Genomic DNA, 23,016 nt, shown 5'->3' with positions numbered 1-23,016 from the left:
ACGCTACTAGATTCTGCAGCATCTAGTGCTGCCTCGCAAATGTAGCAGTTGTCTTTGATCTAAGTGGCCAAATTAATGTTGAGGAATGCCTGAAAAATCCCCTCCAGGAGTGTTTCAGACCAGGCCTGTGCCATTCTGTTATCCCAAGCAGCAGTAAATATGGGGTGAAGAGCCACCCCAGAAGTGGAAAAAGCTGAAGTGGTCCCTCAAGTTTATTTTTTGTCCATAGTATCAAAGAATAGTAATGTTGCGTGTTTAGATAGGTGTGATACCGGTGAATCTACTGATGGTGTGTTGGACCACTTTTCTGTGGTGTCTGGAGGGAAGGGGTTCAGACATTGAAAACCTATGTTAAGCTCATAGCTTTTCTCCAGAGAGTCCCATTCATTCTGAATAATAGAGTCTAGGTGAGAATGATTGGGGAAAACTGGAGATGTCTTTTGCGTCTTAAAGAGAGGTTGGGATGCTCAGATGAGCTCCCAGAGTCTGAGAGTTTTTAAGGTTTCCAATACGGAAGCCATAAGGGAGTCCTCTTCCGGTTCATGGTCATCAGAAGTGAAAGTTCTGGTAGTTTTAGATTTGGTTTTAGGCTCATCTAACCCATCCAATACCTTTCTGGGGGATGCAGCAAGTTTTGGAATACCTCCAGATAGCTGTAAGTCCCACTCAGGAGCCGTCTGCAAACCTGTGCCAGAGCCACCTGTCTGGTGACTTTGTTACCGGCGTACAGAGGTTAGGCATTTGTTACCTTTTAATTTTTGAACACACGCAAGCATTCCAAAAGGTTGTACTAGTTCTTTCTAGTTTATGCTAGACCTTTTTATTTTGCAACTGTGAGTGTGGACAGGCAACATGGCAAAGCATAGATTGTAGGAAACCATTAACATAGTCAATGACAGTGCTGTCCAACTTCTGTTGTACCGAGGGCCGGAATTTTTCCGACCTATGTGGTGGAGGGCCAATAATGGAAGCCAGTTTTGACCACTCCCCTTTTTGAAACCGCACCCACTTGAAACCACACCCATGTTATCACATGACCATACCCATATTAATGGTTGTAGTACAGCAAAAACCTGCCATACTCTGCCTGCCCTACCCTGCCTGTGTGCCATACTCTGCCTGCCCTACCCTGCCTTTGTGTGTACCATACTCTGCCTTCCCTACCCTGCCTTTAAGTTTTTTGAGAGTCAAAGACTCTCAAGTCTTTCATATTGAGGTCCTTGAGACTCTTTACTCTTGTTTTCTTGCTTTACTACCTTTCCTTTTTAAGTTTATACTATGCAAAGCCTAAAAAACACTTAAAACACATTATATAGATTTGTTCACAAGATTTAGCTGTGTAGCAGCAAGTTTCTGAGACAGTTGAAGAGCTATTATGAGGTGTATTATGCTGTGACTTTTCTTGAGCCTTTGAATTGTCAACCAATCCAGTAAAATGAGTGTATTTATATCCAGTCGAATGACTTATGACTTCCTCAACCCTTCTCTTATTGCTGCTCCACTAAGCATACAGCTGTGATGTCGGGCTTGAGGGCAGAGCAAAGAAATAGATACCGTATATACTCAAGTATAAGCCGATCCGAATATAAGCCGAGGTACCTAATTTTTCCTAAGAAAACTGGAAAAACTTATTAACTTGAGTATAAGCCTAGGGTGGGAAATGCAGCCGCTACTGTTAAGTTTCAATAATCAAATAACAGATAAATAAATAAATAATAGATAACTTTAGGGAAAGAAAAATGCTACAGCAGCAAACAAAAGCAAGTTTGGGAAGGCTAAGGAAGCTGCCATACTAATTATCAAGTACTTTCCATCCTGCTGTGTGAGCTCCTATCGTATCAATCGTGTGCTTCACTCATATGCTGTGTGCGCTCTCATCATATTAGTGCTGTGTGCACATCCCATTATGGCGCGTCGCATTAAAAAATATACATATTGTGATCAGCGGAGCAGAGTGAGACAGGACATGAAATGAATAGGCTATGTGGTTGCCAATAGTGACAGGCATTCTGAAGCCGAGGTTCATTTTGATGTTATGGGAACATATGTCTCCTTTGAGTTGTGACTGACAAAGGTTCTTGGGATTTTCAGCAGCATGTCATGAAACCTAGATGCCCTGTAAATTCTCCTCATAAAAAAAGCTGATGGAATGTAGTACAAAAGTGAAAGTATCTCATACTTGTTTCCTCTGAACCGGCGACCATGGACGGTGCACATGCGCACGCACACACGTCCGTGCGGGGGGGTGGTGCGTGCAACAAGTGCATTACAACTGCACAGATTCAGATGTCAGTAAGAGGGAGACCGTTATATATTAAGCATTTGCTGCGCATTCCTTGATGACTGTGTTGTGTGGATCTGTAATGCACAACGAGCAACAGCACACAGTTACATATACTCGAGTATATACGGTAATTATTTTTTTTCTGGGTCAAGTCATAGGTAAAGAGCTTCTGGAATCAAAACTATTATTTAGTTGATAGGGTTTCTGAGTGGCATTCTGAAAAATGAACAAGAGATGTGGTCGAATGATATCGATAATAAGAAATTATAATAAAAATGCTGTCTCTGTTTGTTGGACATCTGACGGTGGCAACCAGGTAGAGAATGGCAGATAGATTAAAAGACAATCTGCAGTTGGTTTTTTTTTTTTTTTTTCTATTTACATTGTACAAGAAGTTATTTTGAACATAAAATTCCCCTTTAATGCATTAATGTGTGAATGCAGTAGATTAATTTCCTATGCAGTGGAAACCTCTCACTTTGCCAGTTATGTTTTGCAATTATTTTAACTTTTGTTATTGTTTTATTTCAGATATGGAATAAGAAAGGTTCTAGTGAAAAAGGAAGAGGACAAAATTCTAAGTTGCCACCACGATTCGCAAAAAAGCAGCAGCAGCAAGCAGCAGCAGCTTTGCAGGCCCAGTCAACTGTGTTGGCATCTCAGCCTAGTGGAGTCCAACCAATTCCTACTGCGTTAACTCAAAGCCAGCCTCAGCCACCTGTTCAGTCCCAGCCTCCTACAAACACTCCAGCGAATGGCACAGAATTTACAGGATCTGTTAAGGCACCACCACCTCCTACTCAACAACCAAGTGCTCTGGGAACCGAACTTTGGGAAAATAAGATATCTGCCCCAAATGTCCTCAGTGATTTATCCAAAAAATGTAAGTGACCACTAAACAACGTCTAAAATTAATAAACTCAGTTCTTGGCTTTAAGCCAATTAAAGGTGCTGTCTTGGCTGTATGTGCCAGATAGAGCATGGGGAGTACAATTTATTAATCACTTTTTGATTGCATTGGAAGTACCCAGCCTTCTGCTCTGACTAAAAATGGCAATATTGCCAGTCTGTCTTTTATTTTATCTCAGAATTCACACAGTAGTCTTAAATACCTTTATCGCAGGAAAGTTAAAGGGATTCTGTCATTTTTTACAAAATGTTTCTGTTAATAGAGCTCCTTCAGCAGTGTCCTGCATTGGAATCCATTTTTCCAAACAGTAAACATATTCTTTAATATTTCATTTTGAATCTGGCTTGGAGCTAGCCATATTCTTGGTTTCCCATGTGCCCCCAACAATGTGACTTGTGCTCTGCTAAACCTATTCACTTATTAATGGTGCACTAGAAATTGGAGTGATGCCTCCTCTCTCCCACCTCCAGCAGCAAAACAATGGGAAGGTAACAAGATAACAGTACTCTGACACCTGCATTGCTAAAAATGCTTCCACCTTGTAGATAGAAGAATAGTGCTCAATAGTAAAAACCCAAGTCCGGCCATGACTCCTCCAGTTACTCTGAGTAGGAGAAACAATGGCTTATCTGCAAGCAGTTGCATTGTGAATTGCTGTCTCTGTCTGAAAACACAGGGTACAAATCACCACTGATTAGTGTACTCACGGACATTGACCACCCTGAAAGAGTTCCTCTTTTGTGTTTAACTGGATGACCCGCTGAAACAAGGATATGGATATCCGACCATCCTCGCTTGTAATGACATATGCTTTTTGACTATGTATTGGCCGCAATCTGTTTCCAAGAAGCAAACAGTGATTTGATTTGGCAAAAATTTGTTCAAGTTCACCATATTCTTAAGTATTCTTTTTTTTAAAAAAAGTTGGCATGATTGTAGAAACCACGGCCAATTTACAAATTATAAATTTACACCACTCCGCAAGTTATAAGCATGAAGGTAAATTTATACTCTTTTGAGTGGGTGCTTGCATTAAATGGCTTGAAATCCATTTAGCACTAGTGTTTTTGGTGTTTTTAACTAGTAAGTTCCAATAAGCTTGACAATAAATTTGAATACAAAATATCTATGGCGATATTTAAAATTTGTAAACTTGCATTTTCAGTGGGCCCAATAAATCCTCCTCAGCCACCGTCTTCAAGTGCATGGAATAAACCTCTAACAGGATTTGTTGCTGCTGGAAATCAAGAGGTAATGTACTTAAGCAGGTCTAAGATCTAATTTAAGTTGCATCCTTCACTGCATCTTCGTTTCTCTTTCATCTTAAAGGTGTAGGCATAGGCTTGGCTATATCATACCCCCGTCATCCCCAAGATACTCTACAAATGACCCTTTTTTATTTAAATATTGGCATTTTTCAGTGGTACCAAACTTATGTCCGGTCCTTAAATAGTATGTCTGGGAGTTGCATGTCAACAATATATCACAGGCCACTTGAGGTGTTGAAGATGGTCTCTTTCTAAACTAAGATCTTTGTTCATAGGCCTCTAAGAATGGACAAGAGAGTACTGTGGACTTGGCAATGGAAACTATTCAGTTTGGTGCACCAGCATCAAGCAGCAGTGATAATGAAGGAACATCATCTCTTTCTGAGAAGGCAGCTGACTCTCTTCCAGAACCAAAGGAGCAAAGGCAAAAGCAACCTCGTGCTGGTCCTATCAAGACACAAAAGGTAATTAGCAGTAATAAAATTACTGTAAGAAAATCTTCTGTTTAATATAAATTATGGCTGTCCGTGGAGGGCTTCAGGCCAGATGGCACTTTTCAAGGCATTGTTATGGCCCTGTGTTTGCCCGTGGACTCTTTGACATCACAGTTTTAATATATTTGTACTGATGATATCTTTGGTGACGTTATAGGCCCAAAGCATAGAAGCTGAACAAAATTTATATAAATAGTTACGTTGTAGTTGAAACTGGCTTTTCAGCTTTGTTGCTGAGTAGGCTGCCACTTTATCAGAGGATTCTCAAGGCTCTACACACTCTAAAATGGTTTTGTGTGCACATTTAAAGAATACCAATATACAGAATACACTGCAGGATACTGTATCAAACAAGTACTTTTTCAAAATTTGAGCGTATTGCAAGGCTACCTTGGCGTAGTTCACATCTGTTGGACATTATCAGAGGTGTTTTTCTGAATGGTATTTTTTTATAAATGTGACCATAAGTTGAATGTAAGAAAAGGTATATAAGCTGTTATTAAATATGTACATTTTTCCTTTTTTCATGCATCCGTTGTGCAGATTCCAGAACTTGGTGTAGTTCTCAGTAAAGAGTACAAGCCAGGACCTATTGGTAAAGAGCGCTCTTTGAAAAACCGTAAGGTTAAGGAAGTTCAGCAGCAGGTGGAGCCAGAGACACAGGAAAAGCCATTAGCAACTGTACGGACAACTGAGCCTGTGCCATCAAAGGAAAACAAGACTGTTACAGAAGTGCCTGCAGATATTAGCAACATGTTGTCTGTGTCAGCGCCTGAATTTGGAACAACTGCTAAGGTATTTACTTTTAAAGCTGGTACCTTACATCAGCCCTTTACGTCCTGTGATTTTATGTCAACTCTAATGTAGCATATTTATAAAGAAAATGCTACTTCAAAACTAATTAAATTCAAATAATTCAAAGATTTGTTTTTTCTATCATGACATGAAATATGTAATCCTACACTAATAATGCTGTAAAGCCTAAATGGGCAACTGTGTATGCAACAAATAAACAATGTAATCAATCTAACAGGTTCGTGAGGCTTGAGCGAGGCAAAATTCATTTGCATCTCCCACAGTTAGACCTGTACAACTGTTTTGTAAAACAAGGGTTAAAGCCTTGTACCCTTAGAGATACCAGTCAGACTTTCAAGCCACACTTCACCTCCTTTTCTCTTCTTCTCCTTTCCATTAATAAGACACAAGACACTAAATTTTTAACCATTTGTTTTTTGATAGTAAGTCTTTTTTTTTTGCCTGAAGTATTGCTTTATACTTGTAAATTTACAATGAATGCATCTTAATAAAAAGTGCTTTAAGCACACTACCACTGCGAGCCCTACAGCCCTCTGATAACTGCTTAGAGCCCATTACCATTATTAATACACACAGCCCTAAATACAGTGAGATCAGCTTTGAGTACATTAATATTTTCATCCGCCCCATGTGACAGCCTTAACCTAAAATATAATATATATATTGCTTTTATTTGCAATAAAATCATTTTTCTGGTGGGGGGGTTGATAGTAGTAAGGTTATAAAAAATCCATACTTAAGTGCCTTAAGTAACTTTTCTTAACCTAAAAGTTGACTGTGTAGACAGATGCTGTATTTATTTGTTTATGTGCTGTGTTTATTTTTGCTTAGCAGTTTTGTGTATAATGTGTATATTGACCCTTTAACACCAAGTCCTACTATCTTTTGTTTTCACTGTTAACTTACCTAGTTCTTGTATGCTTTACAGTTCTGCTTCTTCAAAAATTACAATTTTTTTTCCAGCCGAGAAATTCGAGAAACTCGACAAATTTAAATGGCCATTCATTTCCATGTATCTCTTTATTTTTCCCAAATAGCAATTGCTCCAGCAGCCATTTTAGAAGCATTGGCACTCATTCTTGGAAAACAATGTGTTTCAGTTGAGACTGAGTGAAATAGAAAACAATGTGGGATTAACTTCCCCTTGAAAATGTGTGAAATAGAAAACAATGAGGTGATTAACTTCCCCCTTACAAATGTGTTGAGGACAAGCCATCATTGAGCCTCCATAGGACTCAATGGTTCTCGCCAGCTTAAACCTGGCATACTTTTTATCAGTCAAAAATAAGTCACGTAACGCTTTATAAATCTGAAATGTTTGTGGTTTTTTGTAAAAAAAACCCCATATGTAAATCTCGAAAAGAAATTTTTCACAGAAAACCTTAGTCAATGGGCCCCTTAATTACAAAAAAAAGAGGTTTTGGTGTTAATTCCAGAATTTAGGTTAATGTTCAGCATTGTGTAAGAAAAGTGCAAAAACTGAATATTTGCTGCAAAATTCATCATGGGAGTCCTGTCTTTGGTAAACACTGACTTAAAGGAACAGTAACACCAAAAAATGAAAGTGTATAAAAATATATAATATATTTTATACTATTGCTCTGCACTGGTAAAAGTTGTGTGTTTTCTTCATAAAAACTACTGCAGTTATATAAATACCCTGCTGTGTAGCCATGGGGGCAGCCATTTAAATTGAAAAAAGGAGAAAAGTCACAGGTTACTAAGCAGATAACGGATAAGTAGCATAGATTCCCATTGTATTCTACACATTTTATCTGGTATCTTCTTATGTAACCTGTGCCTATTCTCCTCCTTTCAATTTAAATGGCTGCGCCCCATGGCTACACAGCAGCTATTTCTATTAACTATAGTAGTCTTTCTGAAGCAAACACGCAACTTTTACCAGTGCAGAGCAACAGTACATTATACAGGTATGGGATCCCTTATCCGGAAACCCGTTTTCCAGAAAGCTCCAAATTACGGAAAGCCTGTCTCCCATAGACTCCATTTTAATCAAATAATACAGAATTTTAAAACTGATTTCCTTTTTCTCTGTAGTAATAAAACACCTTGTAATTGTTCCCAAATAAGATATAAATAATCCTTATTGGATGCAAAAAAATCCTATTGGGTTTATTTCATGTTTTATTGATCTTTTAGTAGACTTAAGGTATGGAGATCCAAATTACAGAAAGACCCCTTATCCGGGAATACCCTTGGTCCCGAGCATTCTGGATAATGGGTCCTATACCTGTATATTAATTATTTTAAAACATTTTTATTTTGTAGTGTTACTGTTCCTTTAACACGTACATTACACTGCAGTGCAAAATACTTAATTGTTTTCATCTTTCTTCCACAGGAATCCGTAACAGATTACACTAGCCCTTCTACTGCTCTTCCAAACAATTCAGCACCGAGCAGCACAAAAATGGAACAAGGATTGGTGCCCAATGTAAGTTTACTGGAAGTGCATGCAATATCCTTTACAGGAAGTTCATGGCTCGTGAATTTTATATATAAATACAGGTATGGGACCTATTATCCAGAATGCTCAGGACCCGGATAAGGGATCTTTCCGTAATTTGGATCTCCATAACTTAAGTCTGCCAAAAAATCATTTAAATATTGAATAAACCCAGTAGGTTTGTTTTGCCTCCAATAAGGATTAATTATATGTTAGTTGGGATCAAGTACAAGGTACTGTTTTATTATTACAGAGAAAAAGGAAAACATTTTCAAAAATTAGAATTATTTGCCTATAATCTATGGGAGATGGGGAGATCTATGGGAGATGGTCTTCCCGTAATTCGGAACTTTCTGGATAACTTGTTTCCAGATAACATATTATACCTGTATATATATTTAGAGAGATATAGAGATATATATATATAACAGAGATCAATATGTCACTATTAAATATATATAATATTCAATACAGGTATTGATATAGATATATATATAGTGACAATATTAGAAGTCACCTGGGAGTGTATACTGTATATGTGCTACAGGAATATTTTAGTATTATATAAGTGAAGAATAAAAATTAAAAATGTTTTTTCGCTTCTTAGGTACCTTTGCCCCATACTCTTCCCATATCACGAAGGGAGACCCTTCAGCAGAGCTCAAGTTTGACACCAGTGTCTCCTGCTACTGTGGATCTTACACTCAAGGTAGGTACAGAATATCTTTTCAGGGAAGAATCTTTATATTACTGATCAGCTTTAACTGATAAGAAAAGCAGAGAAGTTCATACATCTCAAACCAATGTGTTTAAAATATCAGGTGTGCTTATTTATTTTTTTCACTTTTGCTTTAATTTTTTGTCCCTTTTTTATGTCATTGTATATATGGGTTAGCAGTGTGCATGCACCTAACTATTCTAAGGCTGATTTTCTTTCCAGGGCAAACTATCTCTGTATTTCTTGGTATTTCTTTGCGCACACACACACTCACGTAATTGATTAGTTTTGAGCCATGACTCCTTTATTTGTAATAATTTTTGATGAGATGTTTACAATAAACTATTGCCAAAGTATTTTTGATCAGCTGCTATTTTGGATAGTGTTAACCAGTTTGGTTGATTGTGCTGTTCTTTAGATGGAATCTGCTCGCAAAGCTTGGGAGAACTCTCCAAATGTTGCAGAGAAAGGCTCCCCAATAACATCTGCAGCACCTCCAATCACCAGTACATCTGCAGTGGGGCCTGCAAGCAGCTCTAATAGCGGTGTTTCTTCTAGCAGTGGGAATCCTGGACCATCCGTTCAAACCAATGTACCATACAACTCATTTTCAAGTGCATCTATGCCTCCTATACCAGTGGCCTCTGTAACACCAACAACTTCTTTATCAGGTGCTCTAAATATAGCATTTTATTATCTTTGTTTATGTATGTATGTATAGATAAAATATATAAATATATATATTTTTTTATCTATATCTATGAATACATGATACATCATGATTAATGCAGGCACATGTTTGTGTAACTAAGGGTGTATCACAGAAGTGAATATTTCATAAAATGTGGTCATACACTGGCCAGTCATGTGCAGCATCAAATTAATCATGTGCTGTATTCATGGATAACATGCAAGTAGCTGTATGCATGTATGGCCACCATCTATTGTGACACAATTTCTTGGCCTTACACTGGTACTCTTGCACTGACCTGCCCAAATGAGTAAGCTTACATGTTGTGGCATCCATTTTTTTTTTTTATTATTTTGGCTGTATGTGCTGATAAACTAAATGATCAGAACACTGGGAATTGAAAGGGATCTGTGGCTCATGTTTACTTCTTCCTCTACTGATGTACCATAGTCTTGCCGACATGGTACTTTGACAGACCTGACCTATATCCAAGGTATTTAAGGCATATCCAAAGTATTGCTTAGGATTGTCTGCCCAATGTATACGTAAATGTATGGCCAGCTTTACTCCACTAATGATATAGGTTTCAGGGAAGTTCTGTCATCTAGACATATGTATTCCCACTACTTTTTTTTTTTTTTTTTTTTATAATAGCATAGTTTACATATTTGACAAATTAAACTTTGTTTTCCCCCACCACTTCCATTTTTTGTTTTCTTACTTTCTTCCCTACACTAATTTTGTTCTTTTTTTTCTTCTCCATTTCTTTACCTTCCCATTCTGACTGCATTTCTTATATTTCTCGGTTGCTCTCCTTCCCCCTACCCTTTTGTTTTCATCTCAAAAATATGATTTTGCAGACAGCTGTTTGAGAGCTATATGTGATGGCATTGGGCAGCAGCCACAAAAAGATACATCTGTGGGCCTTCAGTTAGATTTGTGTGATGTGTACCTCCACTGTTACCATGTCTGTGTACAAATGGCATAATAAATAAGTAATGACACACCTCTACACCCATACTCCATACATGTCTTTTGCATTAATCAGTGTTACTGGTGAATGAAACCTGTCTCTCATACACCAGTTTTTTCCTAAATTGTAGCTCTTTTCCCTCACTTTCTAGGAACTGGAACATACACAACTTCTTCCCTTAGCACAAAAACTACTACAACATCAGACCCCCCAAACATCTGCAAGGTTAAGCCACAGCAACTGCAGAGCAGCAGCAACATGGCCTCTGCCAGCCACTTCTCTCAGCTGAGTTGTTTGCCCTCACTCATGGCACAGCAACAGAGTCCTCAGGTGTATGTTTCCCAGTCTGCAGCTGGTAAGTGATATACTGAAGAAAATAATAAAGTCTAAAGTGTTCTTATTGAATTGTTCTTAGACACTAGGTAGTTCTTTTGTACAAACAAGACAAAAAGCTTAGGGTTTATTTCAGTTTCCCTTATTTCAAGACTTAGTCTGATAGTGTCTACCTAATCTATTTGGAGTTTGGGGATTGTGTAACTGTTTATTGGCCTCTAATTCAAATATAATGCTTCTTGCTTCCATATGTTACTTTAACATTATCAACAGGAGAGAAGAATTTATCCATTTCTAAAGGACCAGTAACACCAACAATTATAATGCCCTGTGTGCTTTGTCAAATAATACTAAGTCTGCACTTTTAAAATTACGTCTGCTAAAATTAGGTTTAGCAGGTTTCTTGAAACTTCTCCTCTGCTATAGAACCTTTCTTAAGAATTGTTATAATCTTGACACAGGGCCGGCTGCACAAATTCCTGCATTCTATATGGATACAAGTCACCTTTTTAACACTCAGCATGCCAGACTAGCTCCACCAACTCTTACCCAGCAGCAGGGATTTCAACCAGGGCTCTCCCAGGTGAGTTGTGAATGTTATCCATACATCATAAAGCAAATGGTGCACCTGATTTTGAGAAATGAAGTTAGAAATGGCAATTTGTTACAGAAACATAGTAGCACCAACTTGAAGCTTCTTCTAAGAGTTTTGTAATGCTTGAGGGTTGTGGGAGGTTATAAAGCAGAAAGCCATTGATCACTGATAGTTAGAGAAACATCATGGAAGTTAGAGAAAATTAAGAAAGATGGAAGTAATTAAACATTCACCTCTTAAGTATTTCCATAAGAAATATATATATATATATGTGTGTACAATTACTGGGTTGTATTTGTGTCCTTTTAAGGTTATGGTATATTTTGGGCTACCTTAACTTTTCCAAGTCTAATCTTTCTATATATTTTAAAATATTTTCAAGATCCCAATACCCATATATGCCCCTCTACAAAGCCAGCATCAAGCCCAGCTTGGTTTAGCACCTGGCCCAGCAGTGTCTCAGGCACAGGAGTTGTTCACCCCATCTTTGCAACCTTACAGGTAAGTAAAGCTTCTGTCAAAATTCTGGGGCACTCCACTATTTTTACTTTCCATTTAGCACTCCTCATTTTCCCCCTCCTTCCTCACTTTCTATAATTGTGTTGCCTTGGCATGGACATTAAGTCCCGTATTCTGGCACATACACAAGATTTTTGGATGATAAAAAATTAATTAATTAATAATAGTTATGGTGCCTGACTGCTTTCTGTGATTGTAAATTCCAAGACTTGAAGGAACAAAATGTAATTCATTTATATATTATAAGTAAAGTTTATTTTGCTCAACTAACAAGATAGGAAAGGATTTAAAGGAGAAGGAAAGGCCAATAAAGAGTTAATCTCAAGCTGCAGGCATACCTTCAGTTGTCTAAATAGTGCCCTTAAGTCTTACCAAATTGCAATCATTCAGATGATCAGAAGCCAAACAGGAAAAAAAACCCGCTGAGCTGGGTAAAGAGGATTTCCATAATGCGTCACTCCTGCAACCACTCTACAACCAGGACTGTAGGCGGCGCATGCGTAAACGGCCCTATGCAGCACAAGCAGGCGCTCCCCCTTCAGATACCAACCGGAACAGTCACACCAACCCCCTTGGTGTGATTGCCGGTTGGTATCTGCAGGAGCGAGGAGAGGGGAACGGGGGCTTTAATAGTGTGCTTAATTGATTTTGACTTTTCTTGTCCTTTAAATGATTTCTTTTGGTGATAGGCCCCCTTTAATTACAAACACCTATAAAGATAAGATATCAAATGTCAAAACTGTATTATTTTTCTGAAAAATATATGCTCTTTTTGAATTTGATATTAGTAAGACATTTTAAAAAAGTTTGGACAAGAGCAAAAAAAAAAAAAAAAAATGTCTTGTTATCAGAAACAAAATGGTGAAATATCATATGACCTAGGAGGAGTTATGTTTTTTTTCCCCCCTCATCACTTGCTAATCAATTTGTATCTGCTTTTCAGGTCACAGCAAGCTTTTCTGCAGAATAACCTTTCCCAACCCTCTCCTGTAGTCCTATCTGGAGCTGCCTTACATAATTTCCCTGGTGTGCAGCACCAAGACCTAGCTAAAGCACAGTCCAGCTTGGCCTATCAACAGACCACTAGTACACAACCAATCCCTATCTTGTATGAGCACCAGCTGAGCCAGTCTGGTTTGGGTGGATCTCAGTTAATTGATACACATATTCTACAGGTAAGTGGTGTATGTAAACTTCATGAAACAATAAATGTGCACACTCTAAGCACGTTTGAAATTGACACTTAATTTAAAGTCTTCAAACTGTTTATAAACCAGTATAATGAATTTTGTTATACCACCACCTGCTGGTCAGTTCTTCCAACTCTACAGCTGGGAGGACATATATAAAAACGGATGTACAGTACAGATGAAAAACAGTGGGGGAGTAGTCCATGTTTCCTTTAAAGACCTGGCCAGTAGATGGATGTTGCTCTTCTTAGATCAGAAAACTTTTTCATGTCTTTTCCTAAAAAGAGCAACATTCTTTCAATCACAGGAATTATGTGTGTGTTACAATAAAAAAAAATGACACTTTAAGATTAGAAGTTCCACACAAGCCCTATTCTTTGGACTCATATTAAAAGTGGGACAAAATATCCCCCTATTATTTTTTTTTTACATGAGTTTATTCAGTTGTGCTTATAAAGGTGCTTGAATACAATCTAAACTACCAAATATAATTTTTTTTTTTACACAGACTAATTGCTCAGGAAACCATGATAGTCTGTCTGGCTCATAAGGGTGAAGAAGCACAAAGCTACTAGTAGCAGCTACTTGTCATGACTACAAAAATAGACAATGCTGATCATCTACTGATAATTGTCTCTACGTTTGTTTTGACAGAGACAATTCTCAGTATTGTCTATGGCAGGGAATTTTCTGGCGTTCAGTTGCCTTAAAAAGTAGCTGCTACAAAGTAGCTCTTTGTGTCTTCACCCTAAGGAACATTTACCCTCCTCACTAAGGCTGACAGACAGTGAACCCCTTCCTTACTTTTCCTGCTGCAAAGTGATGATTTTGGGACAAACTATCATGCTTCCCTTTCAATTTAAGAAATCCGTTATGTCTACGTAAAAACTGAACTAAATATGTTTATATGTGTCTCCATATATAAGACTACATATAGTGTTTGTGCTGTTTTTTTTCCCCTAATAAGACCCTACAAATAGTGATAGCATAGTTCCACTGGTAATCATTATGTTGTCAACTTTTAGTTAAGCAACCTGTTAGACAGCACCTACTAAGGTATGATAATTGCACATGTAGTAATTGCAGATGTGCATATAAATTGTCATATAAGTGCATATGTTCAAAATGTGCTCTTGCAAAAATCATTTATTTCAAATACATTAAAAAACTATATTGAACCCATATGATAGCCTAATGCATTTCATGGTTACCCTGCACATAATCATTGGCCTAGAGCCTATCTATATGGGGTCAATATAATTTTTAATGTATTTTAAATAGAAATGATTTAAGTTATCCAAGAGTACATTGAGTTAGCTAATTTGGTCACTAGTGGGCCTCTATGCACAACCTCATACTAATTTAGTACTTGGAATCTCCTGCCGTGGTGTTTAAATTATGGAGCAAGTGCATATGTTCCGAGAACCGATAAACTAAACCACTTGTAATTTGTGCATGTGCTGCCCTCTATTATTATTTCATAACCATTTATGATAGAGGCTTTTCAGCTTAAATGTCAACTTTTAGGCCAAGAGCAGTCATTCCTGCTTTTCAGTTTAAATTTTGCAGGAAGATTTTATTTAGTACATTGTTCCATGTTTTTACAGACACGTCAGGGTTTGGGCCAGCCTTCAAACATTTATTCTGGGCAAGTACAGCAACCCAGTCAAACGAACTTCTACAGCACCGCCCAGTCACCTACCGCACTTCAGCAGGTGAGCAGTAGAGTTATTTTCAGTTATCATATGTATTCTTATGGGGGCTACTACTGCTAAAGGGCAGTGATGGACTTGGGCTGGTACAGAAGCCCTAAAATTTAAGGTGCATAACTATCCTAAGTTTATTTTCTCATTTAAGGCTCTATTTAGCACCTCCCTGCACAATACTCTTACCTTCCAATTTACATTTTGGCCCATTTCTATCATCCCCTTCTCCGGTTATGTGGAAGTAGTTTATGTGGAATGCAGTGTCCTATAGGGCAGAGCATTTGTTGCAAGTGCACAGTAGTGCCCTGCAAGACCAGTAGTGCTACTTCCAGCATATAGGGAAGAGGGCAACATTTTTTCCCCTAGAAAACTTATTACTCTTATCAGTAAGACTGGAACAAGACCAGCCCATGTTTTGCTTAAAGGGGAAGGCATTGCTTGGTAGCTTAATGCACAGAATGTCTTAATGTCCTATGTATATTGATAATGGGTGAGCGCAGAGGACCTTTTGTTGTTGCCTGTAATTGAATTTTATGGTCACAGCCTCGTTGTACCCCCGCCTAATGAATATAAATTTAGTGTTAAGCACAACTTTCCCTTGTTTGCTATATTTTATCTGTAAGAACCAGTTACAATACTACTTGAAGTATTTTCAGCTCTATTCCAATTGGTGCCCAAATGGGAAAGTATCTTTTAGTAATCCATAGGACATGTCAGAACGGGTTGGAAATTGTCAGAATTGTACTGCTTGAAGCTGGAACATATTGGCACAAGCATTTCCTTGCTTGGTTTGGTGGAAATTTGATGACCTAACTTCAGAAAATACTTAGAATGTTGGACCCTTTGCATGTGGCATTCTCAATGTGATTAACATATCTTTATCAATGGTGTTTTATACTCCTCTTTTTAATTCCTTTGCAGATGACGGTACCTTTACAGGGATCACAGCTGTCACTGCCAAATTTTGGCTCCTCACCTGGGCAGCCTCTCATTGCTTTATCTCAGGCTCTTGCACCAACACCACAAGCTCAGCACCAGAGCCTTTCTAGAACAGGCCAAGTGAGCCAGGCTTACCGAGGCCTTATCCCCGCAGGCGGTCAGCATGGCATGATTGCTGCCCCTGGAAAGGTTGTTAATTTACATATGCTAAAATTTGTCTTTATGTATTCAGATTATTTGGTACCTACTATTGTAGGGTACTGGAAAGCCTACATTCTCAAGTAAAAGTATAATAGCTTTACTGCACTATTCTCATCTACTGCATTTCAATTCTAGATGTCTGATATGGACCTGAAACCTTACAGTACTAGTCTGGACCATGTAAAGCCTGGTACACCACCTGTGGCAGGACGTAGCACCACTCCTACTTCCAGTCCTTTTCGGTAAGTTAGATTCCTTTTTATGTAAAGTAGCAAAAGCAAGATGTATTTTGCCTGTGGGGACAGGGTTAGCACAACAGGAGTACCATGCTTTGTGTATATTATAAATGTATTACTCACAAGAAAATAGGGTTTTTTTTGGTCTTAACTGTATGTGCATTTGTTTTTTCTCATTCAGGGCCAGTTCTACCAGTCCAAATAGCCAGTCTAGTAAAATAAATAGTCTGGTTTACCAGAAGCACCAGTTTACTTCTTCGGCAGCCAGTGTCCGGATGGGTCAGCCCCCATTTCCCACACAGTTCCCACCACAGGTAACATCTAATGCTGCCTTCAACATCTACAATTTGATCTGTGGTAAAAAGTGCTAATAAGTGCTATCGCACTTAGTGGTTTGATTTTACGGTTATTGTGGCTGCTGTCTAGCTAGCTCTTTGTAACTCTACAGATTGGTCTTTGGAGGTGCTCATTCAGAACTTTTTGTCAGGATCCATATCTTAAGTAGTCACTGACACCTATGTAAAATATCAGAAAATCTTGCAACTGGAAAATAGATATCTACCTGTTAAATGTTACTGGCATTAGTGATGTAGTTATGGCAAGATTGCTGATCTAAATACAGTGCAGGGTATTGAAACTAAGGGCATGGTGCTAAAGATGGGGTGTAGAAAAGGTCCGAGCACAAAGTAACATGGACTAAAGAAATTTTGATGCACGCAACACTGTTGAAACAATATTCTTTCAGAAGATAGATACCAAAAAGCAGTTGAGGGCTAATAATGCTACATCATAGTCATGTGGGAGTACTTTACGGTATAATTTAAAACTATAGATATCAGTCTGGAACCTGACAAAAAATACAAATAGCATATTAAACTGTCCATTGGCTGAAGCTACTAAATACTGCCAAATATATTTTTCCTTGTGGTCTATAAACATGGTGCAGTAAAGCCCAAAGGGTTCCAATTAACCTGTTTAAGTTAACTGCCCCTGTGAGTTAGACCTCTGCTAAAGAATTGTATTGTACTTTTCTTAGAGGAAAATAATTACATTCTGAATGTATGTTTAATGCTTAATGATAATGTTTAATATAGTATGTTTAATGATAATATTTATCATTAATAGCCCTAGACATTTTCTTTCCTAATTTTGGTTTTCTATTTACAATAATTCAAGGGTCTTTTCAAACTTACTGATGTATAGTCAGATTGCAGTTAGTCCAGCTAGTGTATTCTGTGCATGAGTACTGTGCAGTCTTGGAAGACACATTTGACAGAATTCAATCCCACTGCAAGTAGAGTTGCAACATGCTGCAGCTTGGGCCTTCTGACAATTTAGCCCCCAAAGTCAAGTCCCCATTGACCTCAATGGGATCTTATAAATTGATATTAGTCTAATCACATGCTAACTTTTGACATGATTGACTGACATATAAGATAATATGGTGAGGCCCCCTTAGGCTCATGGCACATTGAGTGCACCCGTCATGAACATTTTTCTGGCAGTGAGGACCCTGGATATAGTCATTTAGTCTGTCTCTTACTTAACTGGAACTTGCCTGGTGCTAGTGGTCACAAGTGGATTTTGGCCAAAAAACTTGTGTTTGAATGTTGTTGTTTTTTTTTTAAGCCTTGAAAAACACTATTTGTACTGCCGTGAGCTTCTGCTAATAGGGGGACAGTTTAGACTTCAGTCCTGAGGTTTTGGTATTGACATGTTTTTGATGCTTTTACATGTATATTATGTGTTTTGGAGTATATTGGTTGTACTTCCTGGTTGGTTGGAGTTTATTAGTTTTGCATGTTTGGCATCAATTTTGCTTTGCCATGCAGAAATTGTAGATTGAATTTATACAAGTTATTACCTGAAAAAGTTACATTATACCAGTTAAAAAAAAACAAAAAACGTACGGGTGAACCTTAGTTCTTACCAATTTTTAGTTTTCCTAAACTTCCTCTTTGACTGTCTTACCTAATTATTCAGGCAAACCTTTAAGATCCTTATCCCTTGCCACACAAATGGATTAAAAATGTCTTTCTGTTTTTATAGTGATGTCTGTTTAGGCTAGGGTTTTGTCTTTCTTTCATAAATTGTTTTGGTTTTTTTTTTAGTTTGAGCTCATATGCAATCTCCTTTCTTCTCAGATCCTCTCTCAACCCAATATTGTCCCGCCATTGGTTCGAGCACCCCATCCAAATACCTTTCAGCCTCAAGTTCAGCGCCCACCCATGGGTCTACCAAATCAGATGCCACCACAAATGCCCACAGGCCTGATGAATCATCCTCGCCTTCATCATGTGTCACGGGCCCCTCCTGCCCCACCTTCAGGGGTGCGTGTTACGCCAGCACATGCTGCTATGAAGGCTGAGCAGGATCTGAAGGTCAGTGTGGTTAGAATGCTTTAAATAGCTGAGCTTTTATACATTCTAATAATTTAGTAGCTTCCTGTGTATATTTACTTAAAGGAGCACAGTTTGCCTTAAGAATAAATTTGTGTTTTATACAGTCAATTTGCAATTACTCTCCAGTTTTTATTTTTTTGTTTATCAGCTCTCTAGACTGAAATTTCAGCAGTTATCTTATTTCTAGGGCCAATTTTACCTAGCAGTCAGGCAGTGGTTTTGTTGACAGACTGGAATTTAAATAGGAGAGCTCCCAAATAGAAAGATGGTTAATAAGTCGCAAAAGCAATACACGTGAAGCCTCACAGAGCAATAATTGCTTTGCTGCTGGGGTTGTTGACCCCCATTTGAAAACGAACAAACCAGAAGGCAGCACATAATTTTAGAACTATAAAGAATTAACACCAACTATGAAGTTGTATATTATTCTGTTATGCTTTTTACTTATGCGTCTCTTAAAACCCTTTCAGAAATATCTGTAAGTGAATACAATATATGCATTTTTTTTGCTCTTTTGAGGAAAGGAATGTAATATAGGAAATGACAATTAAATAGATATTTTACTTTGACACATTTTAATTCACGGAGCACATCTGTTTTGTCTTTATCTCTGCTTTTTCTTAAGGCAAAACAGAGAGCAGAGGTTCTACAATCAACACACCGTTTCTTTGAGCAACAGCAGCATCAGCAGAGTAAACCTGTTGGTCCGAAACCTCCAAAGACCATGCCAGGCCCCACTAAGCCTTCCGACACCATGACTGACCCCTCAGTGTGTACCCAGGAGAAGGTTGAGGAAAATCCAGCACCTGCAGCCACATTGGCTGCAGCTGCAGTGGCAACCTCAACAAAGCCCATCAGAACTGGACCAATTAAACCTCAAGCCATCAAGACAGAGGAGACTAAGTCATAGTGTTGAATTCTGTGTGGCTTTTGTTGGGAACATTATGCTGAGGTGTATCAAAATATTACTTTTGTTTACTTAAAGACACAGCAGGTGTTAAAGATAGGAGTGGAACTAGAAGACATTTAGTTAGCTGATTTGTGAGTTGGGCAGTGTCTAATTTTACTGCCCTTTCTGAGAGGTGCAAGCTGTTTTGATGAGATGGTTCATGTTTTGCTCAGAATTTCTGTTGCTGTTAAGAGTGTAGAACTAAAATGCTGGCTTACTTCACCCCCCTACAAATTGACAGGTCACCACTTAAATGCTTACATTAATGTATAGTTGGTAAGGAATGCTATCCTGTCAGTGGAGTTACTATTACATTAGCCACGCTGACATAGAGTGAGCTTGAGTACAACACTATAAATGTATGCCCAAACACGCTTTATGGTCTTGTTTAGGGATACACTGTTGGCTTCCTCTTACCACTTGATTTTCTCTCCCTGTTATGGGGTTCATAGGAATGTGTTTATGTCCCGTATCAATGGGAGTTACATCCTTGAATCCTGTGGTAGCCTCTGACTCCTTAAACACAAATTAGACAAGTTTATTAAAAGCCTTATTGCATTGTTAGATATACAGGCAGAAATCTAAGACATTAAGCAGTTGAGGTGCATACACAAACCAATCTAATGTCCTCATGCTTCCTCTGTACCGAAGACATTTTGGGTTTCTCCTGATAAATGGTCTGCTGTGTAAAAGTGTCACAGAATGTGGCCTAGCTGCTGAATAATCCCAACATCACTAAGCTAGATGAATTTAATCCATGCCAATGTTGCTGCTGTCTTAAATGTTTCAAAACGATATCATTCTGTATACTGTACCTTTAAATAATCTGACCTCTTTGAGACCACAGATATTATTTTTGTTTTGTTTGTTTGTTTTTTTTTGTTTCTGCTGAAAAAGTAAAATCAAGTAAAAAGGTGACTTTTTTTAAAATAAACTTAAATGGGAAAAAAGAATCTTCCTTATTGTTCCACATGCAGAGCAGGACTGTACGCTAGAAAAGAAATGTTGCATTAGGTGTTTTTATCCTAAGATTTCTTCTGTTGATTGGAAATGATAATGGGGCGGTTTGGAGTGTGAAAGTTGCCTGTCTCCTTTCTTATAAAGAACAGCAACGCTGCTCATAGTAGTGAGCGAAACCAACCCAACTCTCTCAACCACACATCCTGCAACTTTCCCAGTCCTTAGATCCATTTCATATTATTAAATCTGACCAGTCTCTCACTGCTGGTGATATTGCTGGCTGCTGTTACCCTGGTGTGGCCGAGCCATCTCCGCAGTGACCGTATGGTTACAGATCTTGTGTTCTTGCTGGAGCACATAATGACATGAGTTGCTGTACAGAGAATGTGCAGCTAGAGAAGACGCTGCATTATAGTTGTATTTTTTTTTAATATATATATAAATATATATACCTTTGTTCTTTTTTTAGCTGTGATGTCTGTCTGAGAATAAAGATTGGGTTCCAGTCAAATGAGCATCCCACGCTAATCTCTATGGCATTGTACAGAAAATCACAGCCAATCTTAGAATTTTTTTTTGCCCGCAGTCTGACCAGGGAAAAGATAAAATGCATTGTATTAAATATGTAAGCTCTTTATTTACATTATTCGGGTTTGATTACAGAAACTAATAAAGTATTCTCTGAATAAAAATTGCTGTGTGTCATGCATTAATCCCTGTGATCCACAAATCTGTGGTACAGAGGGACTCTAATGCTTTTAGTGCATGTGTCTGCTTGTCATACCAAAGAGCAGGAGTGGCATCCATTTGCCTTTTGGGCACTTAATGCTCTTTTTTTCATAAGGCCAACTATATATTTGCTTAAAATCCACTGAGAAAATGTTGTGTCTTATGGTCTGATAGCAGTAGCCTGACAGACATGTTATGAAATTGTGTCTTATAATGGGCAATAGATCCTCACAGCCATGTGACAATTTGTTGCTGTTTAAAAGTCTTAATCGAGGCCCTTTTTCATTTAGTCCCCCCTGGAGAAAACATTTGAGAGTTTTTTACGGTAGGTGATAAACTTCAACACTCTGAATTGTATTCAGTACCATTTTGATTTAAAAAAAAAAAAAGATTCATTTTGACTCAGTAGTTCATGCAGATATATTTAGAAGATATTGGAAAGCAGTGGTATTTTGTGTAGTGGGTGGGTGGCATTTATAGAATTAGATCTTTGCTGGAAAAAAATGCTGGTAAAATGAATTAACAGTAAAGCAACTGAGCAGTTGCAGTCTATAATAGGGAGGCTCCAGGCACCAGTGGGGATATTTCAGGGGGTATCCAGTGTAAAAATCACAATTGGCTTTCCAGTTTTAAAGTTCCCACCATATTTGACCCCTGGACACCCCATTGTCTTACTCCTCGTGCACTTGATGGAAAATGCAACAAATACATGTGTACTGCTTAGTTCCCACTTAGCTCATTTGGCCATGTTACAACGTGTACAACCTTTACACTCTTCCAAGTATCCAGTCACTCTCTCCTGTCCACAATCTCTGGTTGCTTGGCACAGATTGTCCAGTAACCCAACTAGTCCAACAGATTTGATCAATTTACTGCAGGCTGAATTGCTGCCAATAGATTTGCCTTATTAGTGCCACCTTGGACACTATATTTATTCTGCAGAAAGCATTACTATACCTGAGTAAACAACCCTTGAAGCTCCCTCTGTTTGCTTAAGATAGCAGCTGCCATTTTAGCTCGGTCTAGGTAGCTTTTGTGCTGTTGGTGGCTCAGATCACACGTTTTAATGGGAGGGGGAGCAGGAGAAAGGACAGGAGAGAGAGCTGTGCAGACTCTGGCCCTGGGAAAGGGATTTTTCTGAGAGAGGGAGTCTGATACCGAAGAACATGTTTACACAAAAGACTATAACAGGGTTTTGTTCTTTACTGTGTGGAGAAACCATTATATACTCACATGCAACAACATAGCAAAGCCATCTCTGCTCCAGCCAAGACTCATTCCCACAATGCCTTCTTTACAGGTCTGTTAAAGGGGCAACCAGAAAACTTTGCATTGTAGATATTTCCAATCTAAGCCATTTACCATAAACCTTTTTTTATTGTTTCAAGATAATTAGCCATGAACAGTTTGTTTCAAACAGTACTTTAGTTACTGCTATCTCCAACTCCTTTGCACTGTGCAACATTGTACCAAGAGTCCTCCAGTGCTCCCTTTTCAGCCATCCGACTTTAATTCCTACAGTCTTGAGACCCAGGACAGTGGTTGTTGAATGAAGCCCACCTTGGAGTTTGAGCCTTTGCTTAGGGTCCCCCTTTGCTTATAACGGCTTTATCAGCCATTCAGTTCCAACAATAGA

At 38.3% G+C, this 23,016-nt stretch overlaps 1 protein-coding gene across 3 annotated transcripts in view; it reads left to right on the top strand.

Annotated features, from left to right (window-relative positions):
• Window positions 1-21,343, top strand: part of prrc2c (proline-rich coiled-coil 2C) — a 60,551-nt gene extending 39,208 nt beyond the window's left edge. Inside the window, exons 19-35 of one of the 3 annotated variants that reach the window (XM_031899937.1) lie at window positions 2,816-3,167; window positions 4,360-4,445; window positions 4,738-4,926; window positions 5,500-5,751; window positions 8,135-8,227; window positions 8,847-8,948; window positions 9,376-9,628; window positions 10,773-10,976; window positions 11,416-11,537; window positions 11,932-12,050; window positions 13,012-13,243; window positions 14,866-14,973; window positions 15,886-16,092; window positions 16,240-16,346; window positions 16,522-16,654; window positions 18,485-18,721; window positions 19,377-21,343. In XM_031899937.1, the coding sequence (XP_031755797.1) occupies window positions 2,816-3,167; window positions 4,360-4,445; window positions 4,738-4,926; window positions 5,500-5,751; window positions 8,135-8,227; window positions 8,847-8,948; window positions 9,376-9,628; window positions 10,773-10,976; window positions 11,416-11,537; window positions 11,932-12,050; window positions 13,012-13,243; window positions 14,866-14,973; window positions 15,886-16,092; window positions 16,240-16,346; window positions 16,522-16,654; window positions 18,485-18,721; window positions 19,377-19,652 (3,072 nt within the window). In that variant the 3' untranslated portion in view covers window positions 19,653-21,343. 3 annotated transcript variants of the gene reach the window in all.
• Window positions 21,344-23,016: the final 1,673 nt, after the last annotated feature.

Source organism: Xenopus tropicalis, chromosome 4 (genome assembly GCF_000004195.4).
Source record: "Xenopus tropicalis strain Nigerian chromosome 4, UCB_Xtro_10.0, whole genome shotgun sequence".
Lineage (NCBI taxonomy): Eukaryota > Metazoa > Chordata > Amphibia > Anura > Pipidae > Xenopus > Xenopus tropicalis.
This window is presented reverse-complemented; position numbering and strand designations above follow the sequence as displayed.